This window comes from Pteronotus mesoamericanus, unplaced genomic scaffold (genome assembly GCF_021234165.1).
Source record: "Pteronotus mesoamericanus isolate MK-2021 breed Mesoamerican mustached bat unplaced genomic scaffold, CSHL_Meso_final contig_50, whole genome shotgun sequence".
In the NCBI taxonomy this organism is placed as follows: domain Eukaryota; kingdom Metazoa; phylum Chordata; class Mammalia; order Chiroptera; family Mormoopidae; genus Pteronotus; species Pteronotus mesoamericanus.
This window is the reverse complement of record NW_026555186.1, coordinates 4,477,336-4,500,012: the sequence shown is the minus strand read 5'-3', so window position 1 is coordinate 4,500,012 and position 22,677 is coordinate 4,477,336. Positions and strand designations below refer to the sequence as shown.

The 22,677-nt window shown below is 38.4% G+C and overlaps 1 protein-coding gene across 1 annotated transcript; it reads right to left on the bottom strand.

Annotated features, from left to right (window-relative positions):
- Positions 1-2,653: 2,653 nt before the first annotated feature.
- On the bottom strand, positions 2,654-3,274 carry LOC129074715 (transcription initiation factor TFIID subunit 11-like). Its single transcript, XM_054578640.1, has one exon. The coding sequence runs from the start codon at positions 3,272-3,274 to the stop codon at positions 2,654-2,656; it is 621 nt and encodes a 206-aa protein (XP_054434615.1).
- Between the last annotated feature and the right edge of the window lie 19,403 nt (positions 3,275-22,677).

Here is a 22,677-nt window from a genome sequence, read left to right as displayed (position 1 = left end):
GAGTGATGACTATTTAGTTATTGAGAGATAAGTTATTCATTCTCTGTCTTTATTATTTCCTCACGAGTCTGTAATTTTTGAGGGTTACCTACTCTAATTATTACTATGTTCCCTTTGTCTGTAAATTGATACTAACATGGAATTTCATAAGGCTTCTCCAATATTCAGATAACTTAAGAAACTATGACATGTGATCAGTATTTAGATCACCTTATGAAAGCCTTTCCCCTGCTTCATTGTATGTGATCATCTAGCTTATCACCTCGATTTTGCCCTCCTTCATAGAAACATAAACCTATCTACTGATGGTTTAAACTTCTCTACCTTGTGTACATTTTATGTTTAGTTGCCACAGATCTTTGTACTTTTGAAGACTGTTCCTTAGATAATGTGTCCTTGGCATAGTGGAACTAGATAAATTTTGAGCATATACCGAGTACTTTTTTAAGGAGGTGGTGGTTAAGGTATTGATCTTATCCCAGAGTGATACTAAAGTACTGAAAAATACATAGTCAAGTTCATTTTCCTTGTTATGCATCATTTTACCAAAATAGCACCAACTAGAGGCCACATTTTTCTAGGAAGTCTCCCTGCATATATTCTGAGATGCAGTATAGAATGGTAGTGAAGCTCCAGGGGACACCTATATTGTTAATGGCACGCAATAAACCATTCATGAGAGCCTTCAGAGGTTTCCCTTGGAATGGTACCAGATTTATATAGATTTCCTTTTGGAGAACCTTGGATATTTGATATACAGTAAAAAGGCATGGATGGCATAAAGATGTTGAATCTTTTCAGCCATTCTATTTTTCCCATCTGAGAGAACAATTCTGAAGTCCTGTTCCTGATATGGCCTCTAAGCTTTAATGGGAACTTGCTTCAGAGATCAGTGGTTGAGTCATACTCAAACCCCACTGAAAGCATTAAGTCTACAGATGGCCGTAAGAACTTTCAACTGTGTGTCCAGTGGACACCATCACTATTGTTGGTCAAATGCTTTTCCCCACTTCCCCTAGCTTAGGCTATGTTCTCTTTCTCTCCATGGTTCAGAAAGCAACAGGCATGATGTATTTACCCAGAGAACATCTTTCAATATTTCCTCACTGACCCTGGGGGAGGAATGAGCTGAGACCAATATAAAGAATGAGAGAGGCTGAATCCCTTACATCTTACTTCTTTTCTTGCTAAATCACTTTATTTCCTGTGACAGTCCTCTCAGCTCCATGGGCTCTTCAAAAACCTGTAACTTCTATCTCTCTTTTTGTTTCCTGGTCTAGCTCATTATAGCTACTGATAAAGGAAGTTGGTAAATGAGAACATAACAGAATATTATGGTATTAAGTAGAATTAGCTTATTCTCGCTATAGTCTCAAAACTTACTGTAAATAAAACATCAGAGTAATTATAGATTCTATCTATGATGGCTCTCAATATAAAGGCAAAAAAGAAATGTGAGGGGAAATAAAATAGTGTTTTGTGTGGGATTATTTTTGGCTTCAGGATGAGAAAAATGGGATATTCTCCATTCAGCATTAGAGCTGCACAGTGGGACTTATTATATTCTTTTGCCTGTACTGGGTGTTTCAGAGACCACCTGGCCAAGTTAAACAGACTGATATAGCACTGCAGACATCAGAGTTATGCTGTGAATGGCTATGACCATTTGAACATAAATCCCAGACTTTATAATGAAGAGTTCTGTAGTACAATACATGTACAAGTAAAAATTGGAGTAAGTTTGCAACTCTTGATAAGCCTGTTTAGTTCATATTAGCAACTTCTATTAGTAGTTGACTCAGGTGCTGAGGTTCTAGGGATTCTGGGTAAATTGGCAAAGCAAGTGTATTTTCAGACAGTGTTCTGAAATAAATTCTGGTGCCTATAGAAACACTGGCATATCACACAGTATGGCAAATATTAGAAACTGCACTTATAACAATAATGTAATGGTGCCTGTTATACAAGTGTTTTGGGGGATTTGATTTTGTCTCTACAGTCTCTCACCAGGCCTGAGGGTATGTTAGCTATCTAACTGGGTCAGAGGCCACTCCCTGACACTGTGGGAAAAAAAGGAACAGAGTCATTTCTGAGACAAAAAGGACTTGTGATTTTATTTTTATTTTTGCACGCTGAAACACAGTTTAATGGTTGGCCACTCAAATAAAAGCACAGGATAAACAACTATTTACAAGGACAAACGTTTTCACTTCTGCTATCCCTGAGTCGTTCAAGGCACAGAATCAAAAAAGAAATCTTCTGGTTGTTTCATCTCCCTCAAAGCACAGGGAAGAAGCCTCCAGGATCAGAGCCCCACCCAGCTCCAACTGGAAACCCTCACGGCGGCCTTGGAAGGGCTTTTCCTCTTTCCAAGCAGATCCCTTCCTGGGGAAGCCGTTTCTTCCTTGCACTGTTCTTCGCGTCCAGCTCATCGGAGCTAAAGGCCTCAAGGTGCCCAAAAAGGCGCTCCCAGTTAGCCCAGGCTGAATGCCTTCATATAGCTGCGACCGATATGGGAGTTCTGAGGAAAACATCTGTCCTGGGTGACTTCTTGATGGCCTCAGAGAGAGAAGCGGCACTGCCCAGGGTCTCAGCCACAGGACATCAGCGGCCGGTCTTGCTCGGGCGGCGACAGGCCCTCACCGGCCTTGGCCTAGAAGACGACGTTTCTGGGCTTGGTGCTGGGGATTCTCCGCTTGGAGCGCAGCCGGCGCACAGCCTCCCTGAGATGCTTGGGTTGCAGCGGGGCCGTTTCCCCCCACCTCTCGCACACGTCCAGGGCCTCTTCCACCACCTCCCCGACGAAAACCTTGGCCAGTCCGGCCACGGCAATGACCACGTTCGGCGCCACCGAGGTGCCGGCGGCACTCTGGATCAGGCGTTTCACGATCGCCCTGGGAAAGGCGGCCCGGCGATACACCTCATAGCGGCTCAGCTGCTCCTCGGACAGGGACGACATCAAGAGCTGCCCCTCCTGAGCGTCCTCTTCGCCCACTTCCCGCTTCCTCTCTTTCTTCTCCTGGGCGTCTCTTTTCAGTCTCTTGGCGGCAGGAGGAGGTGACCGGGACTCCGTCCTCGCGCCTGCCCGCAGGTCCCAGTCATCCTGGCTCCCGACCCCGCCTTCCTGTTCAGAGGCTTTCTGCAGTTCCTCACATCGGCGCCCCGGGATTCTGTGGGCGTCGCTGGCCCTGGGGCCCATGCCGGCGACGGCACGCTGATGGCACACACCTGTGTCTTCAGCTCTGTTGCTGCGTGACAAGCTGGCCTTATTCATCCTGGCGTGGGCAGAGGCAGGGCCTGGTGCTGGGATGTCTGATCAGCGACCTGCAACGGGAATGTTGAGCAGCGTTAGGGTCCGGTTCTCTGTGTGTTTTCTATCAGTTTATAGCACATGCCCAGAGACATCCCCACTGACTTCCTGGTTGCAGCCTGGAGGTCGGAAATCTCAGTCTGAGTCCTTCCTCTGTCCAAGCCGCAACAGAGAACCAGCCTTGCGAACGGTCCCCCGGGATCTGTGATCTGTGGGACGGGAGGGAGGCCCAGTGTCTTATATAGCGCTCCGGTGATGGGCGTGCACTCAGTCGCCTAACCTCCTTCGGTTTCCCGAGTCACCTGACTGCTAATCCCATTGGTGGAACTACCGCCCACGCCTTAGGAGAGGGGCCGCCGCAGGGACCTGCAGCGCAGGGGTGGCTGGGAAACTTAGGTTGCTACCTAGTTCCTGCAAGTTTACGTTTATGTTAACAACCGAGGGAAATGTACACGTATAAATAAGACCTAACTCTAAAAACCAGACGAAGCCTTTCCATTCAGCAGCAATTCTTTACTGGGTGCTAGGACAACATGCTGGACGGGGAGGCAAATACAGAAACTGAAATTTCCCGGCTCCCCTATGTGTGCGTTCCACCATGTTGCGATGGGCATTTGACATTCTACTTTTCAAAGAGAGAAAACTTGGACTTCTCTTTCTTGAGCATGGATGTGGTACCTGGAGTGATTTATCCTTCTTTTGCCCAGGATGGAAGTGCCTTGAATTCTAGAGAAGGCAACCGTGACCTTCCTGAGAGGTCGAACCTGTGCCAAAGCCGCTGCCTCCAGGCTTAACATGCCCTGAGAAAAAGAAAACTCTACCTTAGCGGGCTGTGATACACTTCCTGATATTTCTGTTGGAAACTTATGACAATTGATATGTGGTTTTCAATGTCCTAAAGATCATGAAATTCCATGATATAAAATTTATGAAATAAGTGAACACTTACATTTTGTATAGCGTGGGACAAAAGTAGGATTACAGTTGTAAGTATGTGAAACCCAGAGTTTATTCTTGTATTATTATTTATTAATTATTGTATACTTTATATATAAACAGCTGCAAATCTGCTTTTGTCCCACCCTGTATGTTTTATAACTGTGACGGTTTATATTAACGATTTGATACAGAAAAATGTATTATTAAGGATTAAGTCTTATGGCCTTAAGTAGGAGTGTTTTGGGAATTTGAGCTGCCATTTTTGATTGAGCTTTGTTGTCAATGTTGGCTTAGATTTTTAAAAATGGATTTATTGAAAGATAATTGAGCATTTCTACATTTAGAGTATTGAGAAAATGTTAAAAATAAGATTACCTACTTGCTTAAAGGAGTGTAAAGGCTGACTCTTAGACATAAGTTTATGGGTATTGTATAATCAGAAGGAGCTAAATTTGGACACTAAGAAATATGATCTCTTGAAAGTAATCTTGGGGATCCAGACTGATCAGGGTTTTTTTTTTTTTTTTTTTTTTAATTAATTAATTTATTTTTTCAAATACATTTGTTTCTGCCTTCCCCTCACCACTTTCCCTTGCCCCCTCCCTTCCTCCCTCCCTCAACTCTTCCCCTTTGGTTTTGTCCATGAGTCCTTGCTATATGTTCCTTAACTTTCCCCTTCCCTTCCTTTTCCCTGCCCCCCTCCCTCCTTCCCTCTTGTCTCTGTTGGTATCAGGTTTTAATTGTCAAAGTGTTAAAGAAAAGACTTTGCCAATATGGCAGAATGACATGCAATGACACCATTACAAGAATCACAGGGTATGGTACTGAGTAAAAAATATATTGCCCTGACTGGAGTGACTCAGTGGATTGGGCATTGTCCTGCAAACCGAAAGTTCAGTGATTTGATTCTCAGTGGGGGCACAAGCCTGGGTTGTTAGCCAGGTCCCCCACTGGGGGGCATGTGAGAGGCCACTCATTGATGTTTCTCTCACACATCAGTGTTTCTCTCTCTCACTTTCTCCCTCCCTTCTCCCTAAAAATAAATACATATAATCTTTAAAAAAGAATATATATTAATATATGATAGAACAATTAGTTTTGTTACTCCTTTAGGATGCTTCCAAAATAAACATCAAAGATGCCAAACAGATATTGATGAACTCATTGAATATATCAAACTATTTCTTACTTTTTAAAGCTAAGATGGTTCAATTCCATTTTCATGAGGTCAAAGTTATATCTTAGATCCCTGGATAACCAAGTTAACTTGTACAAATAATATTACAGTTTGTAATCATAAATTCTATGACTAACTTAGGTGACTTACCAGATATGTATCACTTATCACAATGGACAAATGAGAAAAAGAGCACAGATGTTTCGAGAAAAATCCATCATTACTGAGAAACAACTTTTAACCCTGCAAGTATAGAATTACAGAAAATAAATGTCTTAAGAGATCTTAGTAGTTCTTGATAAATGTTTTTAATTGCAGAATTCTTTGTTAAAATACTCCTTGGATGCTTAACATGTAAAGTAGAGGGTTGCACTGGCTGAAGATAGAGTAAATGAGGGGTCTGCAAATAAACAGCCTAATAATTCGTATGCCACCTTCTTCCCCTAGCCCCTGTTCTTTTGTCTTCCATCAAAATTGCCCTCTGAAATAATTTTTAAAATGTGAGAATTCTAGTTCTGTGAAGCACCATTGTTAAGTCACAGATCTAGTCAGATGCTCTCATTTTAGAATTTAGAACGTGGCAACTTGTCTGAAATTATTCAGTCAGGCAATGGCAAACCTGGGACAAAACTGAGGTAGGAGAATTCTTTCTATATAGTATAATTTGATGATTCACATTTATTTATCTCTCACATAATGGACTGAATTAAATGTTTAACATGGATAAAAAGCTATGCTCCACATCATTAGTTGCTCATGGGTCCAGATTTGTTCCAATTACATTATTCCATCTTCCTCTTGGGCAATGTCATCATTTCTATGGTGGAAATTTAGCTTCAAAGGAGTCCAGGTGGCACTAAAATCTTTTTCCCTTTTAAAAAATTAAAAATATAATTGTGGTAAAACACACATCACCATCTTAACTACTTTTAAGTGTAAAGTTCAGTAGTGTTAGTCAATTAACATGGTCCTGAAACCAATCTCTAGAACTTTCTTCATCTTGCAAAACTGAAGCTCTGTACTCATTAAACAATAACTCTCCATTTTTTACTCCCCTCATCCTATGACACCCACCTTTCTACTTTGTATCTTTAAGAATTTGACTACTTGAGGCAGTTCATCGAAAAGGAATCATATTTGTGTTTGTGTAACTAACTTATTTCAGTTAGCATGATGTCCTCTGGGTTCATCCATGTTGTAACATGTCCGAAATTCCTCCCCTTTTAAGCGTGAATAATAGTCCCTTGAATGTATAACTAAATTTGCTTATCCATTCATCTGTCAATTGATAGTTGAGTTGCTTTCACTTTTGGCCATTGAAGAATGATGTTATGAACATGGGTATATAAATATCTCTCAGAGACCTTGCATTTACTTAATTCTAGCAACATAGATATGTTTCAAATAGATCTTGGCTTTAACCTGATTATTTTGAAGTTAACATCAGGTAACTTTATAAATGTTTGTTGTGGACTCAGGACTCAGAAGAAGCATCATTGTAGTAATATAGGCATTTTACACAGAAAAAAAAAGCATTATAGTGAAAAAAGACTACTAACTTATAGAACTTATAGGAAAGTATATCTAATTTTCTTTTAGAAATTGAGGTTTGATTGACATACATTATATTAGTTTCAGATGTACAATACAATGATTTGGTATTTGCATATATTCCAGAATGATCACCATAAAAAGTCTAGTTACCATTGATCACCCAGGACATCATTATGTATCTCTAATTTTAAAATGAAAAGATACAAAGAAGATGCTAGGTGAGTAAATATAGATTACCATGGTAAATATTTTTATATTGTTATGTGAGCTGAAAAATGGTGTTTAGAATCTAATCATCCCTTGCTTCCTAATTGTCCCATTTACATAAGACATAAAAGCCATTTACAGATTACATGAACATTAATTCTACTCTTTTAATATTTTTTGTTTATTTTTTTCCATGTATTAGATAATACTGACATGTGGTTAACAACAGAGTTATATTCTGAGAAATGCATCATTCGGCAATTTCATTGTTGTGCAAACATCAGAGGTTTACACAAGCCTGGATGATATAGCCTACTGCTGTAATCATATGTGTTATACTTTTATACAAATGACATCACAGTAGGTTTGTTTATGTCAGTATCACTACAAACATGTGAGGAATGTGTTGTGCTGTGATGTTATGATGGCTACAATGCCAGTAGGCATTAGGCATTTTTTAGCTCCACTATAATCTTATGGAACCACCATCAGATATACAGTTTGTCCAATATGTGGTTGATTGATTGAAAAGTACTTATTTGATGCATGACTATAGGGATAATGAAAACAGTGATAAAGCCAGAATGAGACATACAAATATACATACAAATACACACATTGTGGTTTAATTCAGGATAATTTAGTTTACTAAGCTTGCTAAAATATTCTCCTCTTATCCATCTACCTACCTACCTACCTACCTACCTATATGTATTGGTTTTTAAATATACAAATATTTCTAGGAGAAGAGTCATGAGATATTAGAATAAAAATACCTAGAGTAAACACTATTGTATTGATAATAAAATCTGCAAGTCACAAATGAGACCAAATTTGTGAGTTCTACTGAGCATACTCATGAAAAACACAATATGAACAGGTACAACTTCTACAAAGTTATTAATCTCTCCAAATTTAACATCATTCTACTGCAAGGATAAATTTTTATCTAATACATAGTAAGAAAACAAAATCAATGAGAAGTAATTTTAAGAACTTTAAACATCACTTTAAACAAAACTTTCAAATCCCTCTAAGGCATTTTCATCTGAGTCTTAGCTCATGAATGCTTTTCTGATATCCCAGTTTTAAACAGTCCTGCCATTCTCTATCAATTCAACTTCTTGCTCCTGCATAGCACTTGCCAGTATTTGAAGTTATCTTGCTTTTATGTTTCCCCACTCACAATCTGTGTAATACAGGGGTGAATCGAGTGTTGAGGGGTGTGAAGCTTACACAGTTTTAGTGGTTCATTTATAGAAAATAATTCAAAATCATGAGCTCAAAGTTAGGCATAAGATTTCTTTCTACGAACCATGCAAGGGAGGGGCCCAGACCTTGCTGCCTAGCTTCAGGATAAATCCACCTCAGATCTTTCCCATTAGATCATAAGATTCCTGAGACAGGAATTTTATGTTTTGCCATTTGAATATTAGTAATGACAGGCCTGGGTCTGGGTCCACAGCTGTGCTTATTCCATTTCTTCTCTGAAAGCCCCACATTTTAAGGCTTCTGTTTCACCATTCTAAGTATATTTGATTTTAAGTAATTAACTTTAAAGCATCTGGGGCAACGTGGTATGATTATCTGATCAGAGAATGTGAACAACATTTAATTTATCCAAGCAAGATACATCAATTTAGGTGGTGTCTGCAGAGAAGACTTACCCATCTGGCATGAACACTAAAGATTATTGAAGCCAATGATCTTTATTTTTCTTTTAGAATTTAAATAGTGAAGCCAATAATCTTTACTGGATGAAAAATTCTGTATTTTCATCGAGCCAGGAGGCTGGATGAAAATATAGAAATGTATTTTTGGGATTAATTGCAACTGATTTTAAGGCCATCTTTCTTGTTAACAGCACTCAGAATGCTCCAGGCTAACTGTAGCCTCACAGCACTGTGAACTCTTGGTGATATCTTCTTAAGAAGAGTGTAATTAGGAAAACCTCTACTGCCACCAAAATAAATAAAGAATTATGTGATTGACTCTAGGAAAAATGAAAATGACTTTGGGATTATTTATTTGGTTTGAATTATCAGAATATTCTATTAATCTGCCAATCATTAGTTTTTCTGTAGAACTGTCAGAGTCAAATAGGGATATGTGAAAAGTGTGTGGAAAGAACTTCCAAACATCAAGATACCAATGTTTCCAACATTAATTGAACGGAATTGGATGTCAGTGAAAGAAACTTTGTTCATACTCAATATTCTAGAAGGAACTTCTAGAAATAGCTCAAGAATAAGCAAACTGGAGTTCTATGGCCTGGCATGATGGGCCGGGGTCTTCAGGGAGTATCAGGAGTTCACACATTGTGGAAGGAAGAGCAACAGAGATGGCACTTCACCAGAGGTTAAAATTTTGCATTTTTCTTTGCTTTCTCTTTTTAAATGTGAATATTTGCCAGATACCCTATAGCAATGATGGTGGGTAGCAGTTGCTCTCAAACCTTAAAGTGCATCGAAAGCATCTGGAGGGTTTGTTGCTAAAGCACAGATCCCCTGATCTTCCTAACACTGGTGGTCCAGCAACTTTACTTTGAGAACGACTGGTAGAGGATAGTGATGGACTAAAAAAATCACTCCTACACATAGTTTAAAGGTTATAAATCTACCAGAGTCATCATTTTATATGCCTTTATGCAAAACATGAGAAGAAAGAAATTCTAAAGCTTTTCAGCTGTTCATTTAATTTCTGGTATTGTAGAAATTAACCTGAATATAGTAATCTGTGACCACTAACTAACAAAAATAAAGGCCTTTAGGATTTAGATTTAAGTTCCCATGCATTTTTCTTCAGCTTCCTTCATGGTAATATCTTGCATACTATAGACAATATAGAAATTAGGAAATTGACATTAGTCAAATCCAAAGAATTTTTCAGTTTTAACTAGTTACAGATGTACTCAGTTTTGTGTATATAAAGTTTGATTCCATGTAATTTTATAATGTGTGGATTTGTGTAGCCACCATTACAAGACTAAGAACAGTTTCATTGTCACAAATGTTATTTTGACCTTTTTATAACATCATCTGTCCTCCTTGTTCCTATCCCTAAACCCTTAGCCATTTATTCTTGGGAATGTGTATGTAGTGTTTCTTGCTATTCCGAGCTCATATCCTTCTTGTACTGGCTAGGGTAAAGTTTATGAGATTTGGGGGAAACTTATTCCTAATGGCCACCAGATCTGCAGTAAGCAGGATTTAATGCTATTTCAGGTAAAGTGAAATCACTAATTTGTATGTCATGGATATCAGTTTACAGAGCACAACAGAAGGTCAGTGATTGCTAAAGATATGGCAAGCATTTCCATATTTTTCCACCGATATGGGAAGAGGTATTTCTAGTGTTGAAAGGTCTGGCCAGTTCTTTGAAATACAATTTCTATAAAGGTTTCACCTCCAGCACTCCTACATTTCTCCAAAATATTCCAGATAAAAGGCGCCAGAAAATTCCATAGGTGTTATGCATCAGGTGGTTGTGATTACAGGAAAATTCCTGCCAGCTGTGTCTACACTGTTAGGAGCTCCAATGGGCTGTCAAGATTGTTCTGGTACTGAAGTGAGAAGTGAGTTCTTGGTGTCTAAATCTAACAGAAAATTAGATCTTAAGAGTAGAAAGTTGGTAAGTGGTTGGGGTCAACGTCTTTGCACAGTTTGAGGGGTAGCCCATGGTGAGAGGATTGGATCTTGATAGCAGCATCTGTGAGCAGAAGGCCTTGACTCGAGGTCTTCAGGGAGGAGCATAAATATTTTCCATGGGGGTTTGGTATAAGGTCAGTGACTGGGCTTCATGTCAGCGCGGATGCTGTGTGAGCTGACTCCTTTGACACACTGCTTCAAGGCTTTGCAATGGTGTCTTCCTGATACTTGTGGCCACAATAGAAGGTTAAGTACTGGGTTAATATTTTCTTTAATCCCTCCCCAACCTATTAACAACACCATGACTTACTATCAACCCAAGTGGACTAAATCTGGTAGGCAAAAGAAAACACTTAAAAATTTCCTCCCATTTTCTAGTCATTCTCTGGATCTTGACAGTTTTCTTAAACATAAAATCAGCTGAATGCCTGAAAATCTGCACATAGATTTTCTTTTTGTTTCTTCTTTCCATCTAGCTCAGTGGTTCCTGACAGTTAGTGTACCTAAGAATGATGGCATAGGGTTTTAGGCACAACACCTGATATGACAATTTTAACCATATAGAAATTTTACCTTGCTCTTTAGGAGTCAAACCCTGCCTAAGGTAAGACTTCACTTTCAGGCTTTGTTTTATAACTGTCAAAACAATCCCATGAGGCAGAAAAGACAGATATCTCCATTTTGAGGATGGGTAAATAAGGACAGAATTTTACATACACAGGGAGAAGCTTTTGAAATATTATCTAATAATCTTTGTTCTTTTCTCTTCCAGATTTCCTTGTATGTGATTCTTCCCCTGACCAAGGAGGCTTCAACATTGCCTGAGGTGAATTGACTGTTGTACCTGAAATGCAAGAGAAAGGATTAGTCAACATTTATAACAGCTGGATTTTGTTGAGAAAAGAAATATTCTTGAGAATCAAAAAGGAAGATCCTTGAAGGAGACAGGATATAGAGTGTATGTCATAACAATGGACTGGAAAAGAATGGAGATGATCTCAAGAGTCTTGCTTGCTAGGAGACTAGGTAAGAGTATCCTAGCTAGAAAAAGGAAAGAGAATTTGATGGGATTTGGCTCTGTGAGAGGTCAGTGGGTTCCTGGGTATGCAGACACCTGGGGACTCCCTGAGAGAATCAAGTCAGCATTGAGGGAGTGCCCTATGTTGCCTGTGACCAGCACCAGGGTGTGAATATATGGAAACCCTGCCAATGGCTGCATTCTGTTGGCATCCAAGGGAACACTTCATGTTAGCTGTGTTAAGCACTCACACAGCTCCTCTTTCATGGCTGCCTGGCATGACCTTTTCAACAGAAATTGGGTGTGGCAAGAGCAGAAAGAACAGGAGAAAGTATAGTGTGTACAACATGGGAAGAGGTGGTGAGGGAAGCAGGGTTATGTCATAGGAAACATAGTAGGTCATGTTCAAGATTCTTGTCTTAAGTGCAGCAGGGAAGTGGTGAAGCATTTTAAGCAGAAGAATGACCAGATTTAGTTGAAATTTTTAAAGATAATGTTTGCTCTGTGGAATAAAATATAGGTGGAATATAAGAGGAGAAAGGGGAAGACTAGAAATATGCAGTTGCCTACATGATGAATAATGATGGTTTGCATTAGGGGTCTCGCTGTGGGGACAGGAACAAGTGTATAGATTCATGGGATGTTGTAGCCTTGCAGAATTGTAAGCCACCTCATCATTCCTTTGGCATTGTTTCTAAAAATGCTGACTCTAACATGTAGCTCGTAGATAAACATGTTTGTATAAGAATCCTAGGAACTAACTTTAAGGAGTATAGATTCCAACCTTCAGGCATCTCAGCTCCAGGAGATGTGCTGACCTTCAAATGTGGAGCCAGGATAACATAAATCCAGGATGATGTGAAGCCAGGATGACAAAGACTGGACCATCATTTGCTTTGTCAGAATGGACTGTGTACTTCTGCACGTAGAGAACTTTTCCACCTCCTCCCTTGATCTCTTGGCTCTGTTTCCTCTCTCCCTTGTTATAGAAAACCTCTGCGCACGCTCAGATGTGGAGATGGGCTGTGTGACAAGAGTCCCCCATCTTTCAGGTAGCCAGCGCCTGAAAATAAATCACTTTGCTTTATATCAGCACTTGTCTCTGGAGTACTGGCTTTAGAAGCAGCAGGCAGCTGGACCTGTGTTTGGTTTCAATATGAGTGCTTAAATTGACCAGCAGTTCAATTTTTTTTTTATCTGACATATTTGCTTGGGTTTTATACCATTTCCATTGTTTCCTTCTTTTTATAGATTCCTGATTTTCTGCTATTGCTTTTGTATATTGGTTAGGTTTAAAGTCTGCACCTTGATTTATATTTTGAGCCTCTCCCCAGTATCCCAACCTCCTTTACCAAGAGTTTCCAACATTTCCGTCAACCTCTTAAGTCACTCTCTTCAAATTTTTTGGGGGGGCTCTGTAACTTTTATTGCTTTTACTTTTCTACCTTATCTTCCCCTATTTCCATGTTTATAAAATGCTATTCAAGACCTACATCAAAGATCACCTTTACTGTAAAAATTAGTCATGATTATCTTAGCACAAAATTACCTTTACTTTCTCTAAACTCCAATTGCCCTTATTTTCTTTCAATACCAAGGAAATTGGGCCAGTGATTTATTTGCCTGTTCACTTTCAGATCCATGTATCATGCTTTCTCTGCTTGTTCTGTGTCTCAGAGAGCTTGCCTTTGCTAATATGTTCCCAGTCTCCTTTGCTAAGTGGCATCTCTCAATGTTAGGCCAATGGGAGTTATTAAAGGGAGATCGGAGGATGAGAGGAAGTAGGAAGCCAGTTCTAAATCTTGACATGCTTGTCTGGCCTGCTGACAATGGAGATCTTACTTCTGTTAAAAGAGCTACTGCACCACCATCATCTCAAGTCTGGCACTACACTCATGGAGAAAGCAAATGGGGCATCATAGCCAAATCTCAAAAATACAGCAGAGACCACTTCCTGAAGAGACCTCAGTGGGAGCCCAGAGGCTATTCAATGCCTAATCAGTTAGCTCTAATCAATCATCCAGTCAATAGTATTTAGAGATTACAATTTTATAGTATGGACTGAGATTATGTGTGTTTTGCAGGTATGAAAAAGGGTTACTGTTTTCATCTGAAGACTTAGCCTCTAAAATATTACTGTTGACATAAGAAACTGGAGAGAATTTTTATGAGTTTATTTGTGCCAAACTGATGACACATGCCAGGGAGCAAGAACTCAAATACTGCAAGGAATAACAGTTTTGCAGCGTTTAAAAATGCATTTAAAATTAAGACTGTGGAAAGCAGTATGGGGATACCTCAATAAATCAAAAATGGATCTGCTTTTTGAGCCAGCAACCCCACTTCTGGGAATATATCTGAAGGAACTCAAAACACTAATTCAAAAGAACATAAGCACTCCTTTGTTCATTGCAGGATTAGTTACCATCACTAAGATATCAAAAGAGCCCAAGTGTTCATTAATAGATGAGTGGATAAAAACTATGGGAAATTTACATGATGGAATGCTATTCAACCATAGAAAAGAAGAAAATTTTACCGTTTGTGATAGTATGGATGGACCTGGAGAACACTATGCTAAGTGAAATAAATCAGTCAGAGAAAGACAAGTACCGTACAATTTCATTCATATGTGGAATCTAATGAACAAATTGAACTAACATGAAAAATGGAGACAGACTCATAGATGGAGAGCAAGTGGAGGCAGGGAGGTGAGGAGGTGGAGAGACTGGGCAAGAAGGAAAAAGGACTCATGGGCAGGGACAACAGTGTGGTGATTGCTGAGAGCGGGAGGGGGCATAAGGGGACTAAATAGGGAATGGAAAAAAATACAATAAACATAAAATAAAAAAATTAAAGAGGGGATGTAAGGAAGATTGGAGAAAACAAGGCAGGGATTGGATTACAAAGTAGTTAACACTTACGTGCTCTCTGGAGGGTTAATGCTCATTTCAAGGGGTATGACTTCTGATATTTTAGAGGTGTGTTTAACCTATATGCTCAAAAACAAAGGGTAGGACTGGCTTAAAATCTTTTACTAGAGAAGTTATATACCTGACCTGCCCAGTTAGGAATTTATGATCAGATCACCCGGTGAAGTTACTTTCTGTAACACGCCCCAGCCCATTATTTCCCCCCACATTACCTTTGTGTTGTATCAGGTTCACTGGCTGGAAGTAAAGTTACTAAGTGCTCATTCTTTGATTTCAGTCTCTTACTTTCTTTTTTTTCCCCTCTGCGTGCTCGCCCACATGCTTAAGGTGGTGACTTCTGAGGTTCTAGCTTCCTCCAGGACACACATTGCTCTTGGTCTCAGCCCTACAGGCATCTCTCATGTAGCTTTCCCCAGGTGATCCTGGGCTGAGCTACCTGGGCTGTGGCAACATCATCACACGTCTCTGTGTCCGTCCGGACCTAAGGGGGTATTGGCTGTTGCTCATCTTTTGCATGCCTCATCTTTATGTTTGAACTTTAAACTCTTGCACTCTTCTAAGTAATTGTACTTAGTTTTCCCAAGTCAAATGCCTTCTGCGGAACTTCTTGGCATCACCTCTGTTTTCCTGACTAGATGCTACCTGACAGAAGAATATAGCATAAAAGAAACTCTATATTTAGCAAAGAAAGAACTAGGGACAAAAAAAAGGAGGTTCACAGGGTAATTTGATCATACGTTTCTAACAAGGCAGGTTATGGTGGGTAGTTATGGCCCTGACATGTAACTTTTTAGTAAAAGGTTTGTCTTTGCCTTAAGCAAACCTTGACCATTGTGTTTGTGCATCTAGTTTAACACACCTTGGAAATAAACTGTAACTACCCTCCTGTTAACTCTCCTGTGATCCAATCCCTGACTTACTTCTTCTATCCCCATGTAATCTTCCTTAATTTCAAATACATAAAAAAAGTTCAAAACTGTTTATTCTCCAGAGAATTTGAGATTTTTTATCCCAGCATATGTCATGAGTTTGGCTCAAATAAATTGTTATAAAAATTCTTTGCAGATTGGACATTTTTTGCATCCATAGAACTTCAAAAACAATTCCAGTTTTGCTGTTTATTAGTCATTTCTTTGAGCAACTAATTTTACCTCTGTAAACCTTAGTCTTTTCTTTTTTCATATGGAAGTTAAAAGGTGAGAATTGAATATGATTATGATATAGGAGTACCTTTTAAAGTGCTAAGTGGATAAAAGGCTGGAAACCCCCCTATTTGGAGTTCATATTGTTTATATTTTCATGAATTTTTTCTTATCTTCACAAACAGAGTTGATAAACTTCATAAAAGTGCACATAGATCTTATCTTGTATTCTTTGTATAACCTCCCAGTGACTTATACATTCTTGTTGCTCAGTGTGTAATAGTTGTTCAGTAACACACACAGAACAGATAATGATATTTTCTACCATGCAATTTCTATACTTTCAAATATTTTCCAAAGAAAACATGTTAATCTATAATTTATATATGGTGGATTTGAAATTTGGACACATATCCTAAGGAATAGGTTTTAAGTTCAGCCACTTCTGTGACTTGAGATGGAACACAATGAGAGAAGAAAAGTTTTTTTGGCCATTGGAAAGATATCTTCTAGGTTACCCCTGAAAGCTATAATCATGTTTTTCTGATTTTGCAGTTCTGAAGAAAATACAGAATCCCTGCTTTGACAGCCACAGCAGAAGACACTAGCAAAGCACACTTGCATTCCCAGGAAGTTACTCAGGAGTGTCATCCCTCTTGTGGTTCCAACATTGTACAGATTTTCTGATGGTTGTAATTAGAAACAGAAAAAAAAGCAGCATCAAAGGGAACAAAAATAGAAAGCAAGAGCTATTGGTGGTGGGGGCAGAAACATGTATTTTAAGAATTGGACTTTGAGCAAATTCAGACAGATAACAACAGTATGCAGTCAGTATATTGGTTTAATACAAGGAAGTGATTCGTGTAGAAACAGGTAACAATAGACAGACAGAACACAACCCCAGACCACAGAAAGGCGAGGATTGCACTGAGATGATAACTTTCTCATTTCAGGGGAAGACCCTGACTTCTGACCTTGGGCAAGAGGTCATGAACGCCAGAACCAGACTGTAGCTATTCTCACACATCATTTAAAATTAAAAGTAGCAGCATATCTTAAACAATGCATATATAACACACTCAGTATTTTTTATTCAGTTCTCAATCATCTTGCTATGTATACATGATTTCATGTTAAACAGTCCACTTGGGAATAGTTTTGATTAAGATTCTGGCACAATAAATCCAGCTAATGTTGCAAGCATTGTTGTAAGAAGATCTCTTACAGAGACACTATTAAAGTTTATGTTTTTGCCCATTTCAGTTGTGCATGACTTCTTTAAGTTTCTCAGTATGTGGTTTAGTGTCTATATGTTTTTTTAAAAAACGTTTTATTTTATTTATATTTTTAGAGAGAGGGGAAGGGAGGGAGAAAGAGGAGAGAAACATCAGTGTGTGGTTGCCTTTCCCATGTCCCCTCCCGGGGACCTGGACTGCAACCCAGGCACGTGCCCTGACTGGTAATCAAACTGGCGACCCTTTGATTCACAGACTGGCACTCAATCCACTGAGCCACACCAGCTGGGACTATTTATATGGTTTTTATACATCTATGTGTGAATGCATCTATATCCTTGGGTACTTTCTGCAGACTCTTTCTCAAGTTAATGGTATTTGTGCATGCAGTAGCTGCTAAGTCATGCCTTTAAGAGATGCATGTTCTTATCTAAATGGTTACCCTTCTCTTTTTAACCAGAAAATTCAGTGTGTGTGTGTCAGGGGGGCGGGAGGGTAATGTGATATACAATCACAAAAGTTTTGTTAACTTTAAAGTTTTCTAGTTTAATACCTGTTTATAGTTAACATTATATTCCTGAAATTTAGGGGTGGGTAAAGATAAATAGAATTTTAACCTTGTCCTCTTTAACACTAATGATTTAAATAAAATTATTTTTCTTTGTATTTAGTAGAAACCAATATTTATAAATCAAAAGAGCTGACATAGAACTAGATTTATTTCTATATTTATCATGAACATAAGCAGCTGTGGTTAATGCTAAAAGTAGGTTAAGGCCTGAAGTGTAATTGATTGAATGAAAAATATATTATTTTCCAGAACCCTATGACTAAATGTATCTTATGGGGTAGCTGTAAAATCATCAGTTTATGACTTGCAAAATTATAAAGTTTCCTGGTTACTGAGAAATCTTCTTAATTCTTTCAGCTCTTTCTTTCTTTCTGATAAAATATATCTGCTAAATATTTTTCTATCTAAACATTTTTCCCCATTAGGTTAAAAAATATTACTTTGCCCTTTTATACTCTTTTAAATATATTACAATAAACTACCATATTAACTTCTGCATAATATTTTGAATATAAATGTTTAATGATGTAATGACTAAAGCAGGAATTTGAAGGTAAATTAATTTGGATTTGGTTCTATTCCCAACATCATTACCTTGAGGAGACTCTCTAACCCGGGTTTCCTGTTGAAAAGAAAACAAAAAATTTGAATAACAAAAATTTCACAGTACCTGTTGCTTCACTTACTTGGTGTTAATTGGTATGATTATTTTATTTTGACTTAACTCTTTTTTTAATCATGCTGACTCAATACACAGTTTTATTGGTATAATATAGCAATGACCTTTGTCTCTATCCTAATTCAAACATGCGCATATGTTATTTTATCCATATTTTAATGGCTAAGTCATACAATTTATGAAATTTTAATTTTTTTCTTAATACTCTCTCTGCTGAAGCCAGTGGAATTACTTGGGGACAGTCATTCTTTTTAGCTATAAACTATTTAAATCAAGCAATATAAAGCAGTGCTCATGTTATTTCTTCTGCTTTGCAGAGTTAGCATAGATAACTTTCTAATCTCTCAAAGTTTCACAGGGACCTTTTACTGAATTTAGGGCAGCTCTGACCCAGTTCTGACATCTCCTTGCTCTATAGGCTTTAAAGGTTTCTAGTTATAATGAAAAAGAGGCATAAATTCCTCACTCAGGAATGCATGACTGTGTTGGAGAGGAGGACCTCATCCAAAGACTGTGGCCCTGTCTTCCCAACTTCCCCATGCTCCAGGCCAATGAGAGGATGCTACTTTTCCCAAACATACTTCCTCCCACCCCTTAACTCAGTTCTCCTTATAAAGTTTTACTGAGTCTTCATGGCTCACCTCAAGTTAAAGGTCTTGTTAGTTTTTTCCTGATCTCCACCATGTAACGTAATTATACTCACCTTTGAACCCAATAATGTGTTGATTGAACTTTTGGGAGTTTTTGTTCTGCCTGAAATTAATAGTTCTTTATAGGCACACCTTTTAGCATCTTAAGGACAGGCATTGTGTCTTTCTTATTCTGCTATTCCTTTTGTACTTAGCACAATGCTTTGTACATGGTGAAAGGGAATACGCTAAACTCTGAAAGTCAGGAAATGTGGAGGCCCGTTTCAACTCCTTAACTATGCTATAGATAGACGTTGTAGGACTAGAGGATAAGGAGGGTACATATTTCGCTTAGAAGAGTTGTAAAGTTCACAATTAAGATAGGAACTTTGAGCAAGGATGTGATTAAGAAGCATATGTTTTGCCACAAGAAACAAAGAAGGCTATTTTATTTCTATTAGACATAATAGATGTCTAGTTATGAATGAAAAGGATTATCTTAGTAAGATCTCAGATTTTGTTAGAAAGATGTGGATTATGGGAAGTGAGATGAACTTGGCAGATTAGGGTCAACTGTGAATGGTTGCGTCAAGTCAGGAATTCATTCTCAAGGCAACAGGAAGGAGATGTGAGTTTTAACAGTGGCCATTTGATGGCATCAGATTTGGTTTTCGGTGAGAGGAAACTTCTGGCATTGGTGTTGCAGGGAAACTGGTGTCTCTGGGGTTGGTTCTCCAACCAGAATATAACATCAGCAATGTCCAACCAATCTACATTTCCTGGCAACACGCAGTGACACAGCAGCTCATTAAATTAACACTTGTGATCACCTAGAAAGACACACCCTTGGACTATTAGATTTTAGAAGACCTTCATAGAAGGGCAAAGCGCACTATCTGAGTGTGGTGTGCATAGCTTGAAACATTGCATTTGATGTATTATTTCATATTTCTAAAATGAAGAAATGAGTCTGTTTGTATACAATGCTGTATTAAAGATGGATATGAGGTTTTACATGCTTACAAAAAGGGAGGGGTGTCTTCTGAAAGGCTGGGAAGGCTGCTATAGGTGAAGTGGCTTATCTCAGATCACTTACAGAGTTTCCAGGCTGGATGCAGAAGCAAGGTCACTGTTTCTTAACCAACTTCCTCATTGCCACTCGGCTGGTTTAAGGTGTTTGTTTAGATAATGCGAACTTTAGGTCACATCCTCTTACTTTGCTGTTTTAATCTGTTAATCAACCTCTGATACCACTTCTCCTTTTTTCTGTCAACACCATCATTTTTCAGCTTTCTAGTTTTTAAGCTACATGTATAACATACATTTCAGGTTGAAAAGAGTAGCCTTCTCCCCTTTGAAGAGTGGTATCATTATTCATTTTTTATGATTCATAACTTCTTTCAGCCAAGGATGCCCCTAAAAATTGCTTGACAGATCATTTATCTGAACCAGTTTTTATCTCAATAAAAATGGGTGTCAATGATTATTGCCACAGGGGAGACTGCAAAGTCCTAGAAAACAGAACAGGGCAGCTGTCTTATCTGGTGTGAGCTGAAGGAGAGCAATGGCCTCTAATCTTTTGTTTCACCAACCACTAGCTAAACTGCTTTTACATTCTTCTGACTAGGTAGTTATAATATGGGTTGGCTCAGGTTAATAGCGAGGTGTTTTGTTCTAGGCTTCTCATCTGAAAAATAGGGAACCCAACTGATGATTAAAGAGAAGGAAAAGATCCACCTCATCTGTAAGCTCACATAGGAAGAGATGCCATTTTGTCACTTTCTCTCTGGGAACATTTTTATTTATAGCCTGTACCTTCCAGTGAATGTTTGTCCTGTCTGAACATCTACATCACTGCCAAGCAAACAAGATTCAGATACAGCTTCAAGCTCTTCGTTTCTATTTTTATAACAAAATCTGTCCAAGGCTGCCTCTTTACATTACTTTCATTCTATCTGGGCTTGACAAATGCTGTAAATTAGGATAAAAAAGAAAGGTAAGGGGTAGTGATAGGAGGAATGAAGTATGTCTACAAATTCTAGATCACAGAAGAATCTCTGTGGATGTATGTTTTAAATGACCAGAAGAGATTTCAGAACTCCAGACCTGGATTCTGAAGTGAATTTCTTTTCATCTGCTTTTAAAAGTCACCTTTTTCTAAATAATACTCAGTTTTCATTAAAGTGTAAATCAATAGATTTTTATATGCAGGGGATTATTTCATGTGACTTTTAGTAACTTCAAATTTCATGAGAACTTTAAAGAGTTTAGTTTTATGATCGTGTCCAACTTCTACTTTTTATTCTGTAGTTCAGCTTTGATCTGTAGGAATTTGTGATTTGGGGGATATAAAAAGTTAATTTTATATAGTCACAATAACTGTGCTTTTTCTGCTGTGCAGTAATCTTTTAGAGTACAAGTAAATGTCAACTGACAGCAGCAGAAAAAGAATTTGTTAGGTGGAAAGTTTTTGCTGTGAAAGAAAATACATTTTCTTTGCTGTAGACAATTCTGTCAGTATTGTGTTGAAGGTTCTGGGGTACTGAAGTGGTAAGTTGGCAAGTTTTGTGTCAATAATTTTATTATTACCATTTCAGAATTTTTTTACATTAGTCAAGAAAAATGCATATGTGCATGTGTGTATCCACACACATACACACAGTCTGCACCATTAAAATTCCGAGCAAATAAACAACATATATGTGGGAAACTTTATTGATTAGAATTGAGCAGATAGTGTCAAAAACAAGTCTGTAGGCACCAAAAGCTATGGCACCAGGACCAGCTATTCTTGTCCTCAAATTTATGTACTTTATTTGAATTTATGAAATTCCGTTGTGAATTTCCAGTTTTTTGTTTAACAATTCCATATTGATGCCATTTCATCAAATACTTTTTTAAAAATTGTCTCCTAAACTTCTCAAGCTCAAGTGTGACCTATCTGTGTGCAAGGCCTTGCCACCTTTTGAGTTTCATTGAGGAGAAACCTCATTATTGACTTCTATTTCCCCAACTTTTCTCCTTTTTACTCCCCTCGGTCACTGCTTAGTCCAGCCCTTCTTACATATCTCCTACTTAAGTGACAGTAATAAACTCCTAACTCGTTTAGGTAGTTGCTATAGAGTAATTTTTTGTGTTCCTACTTTGCCATATTCATTAGTTTAAACCTAATTCCTATTGAGGTGGGGCCTTTGGGAGGTCATTAGCTCCTGAAGGTGGAGCCCATGTAAATGGGACTCATACTCTAATAAATGAAGCCTCTGACAGCTCCCTTTTCCCAGCAACGATCTGAGGACACAGTGAACCAGGACGCAGGGCCCTCACTAGATATTGATTCTTCCAAAGTCTCAGTGGTGGACTTCCCAGCCTCCAGAACTGTGAGAAATACATTTCTGTTATTTATAAACCAGCTACTCTGTGGCGTTCTGTTACAGCATTCTAAGTGGACCAAGACAGGACTTTAATTTTAATTCTCTTATGCGTCCAAACCATACTTCAGTTACTTAAAAACGTAGCTTGGGTAACATGACTCTGCACAGAGACTTCAATGCTTCTGTTATTTTTCCAGCTTTATCAGAAATATTATTGACATATATCACATGTAAGTTTAAGATGTGCAATGCGATGATTTGATAC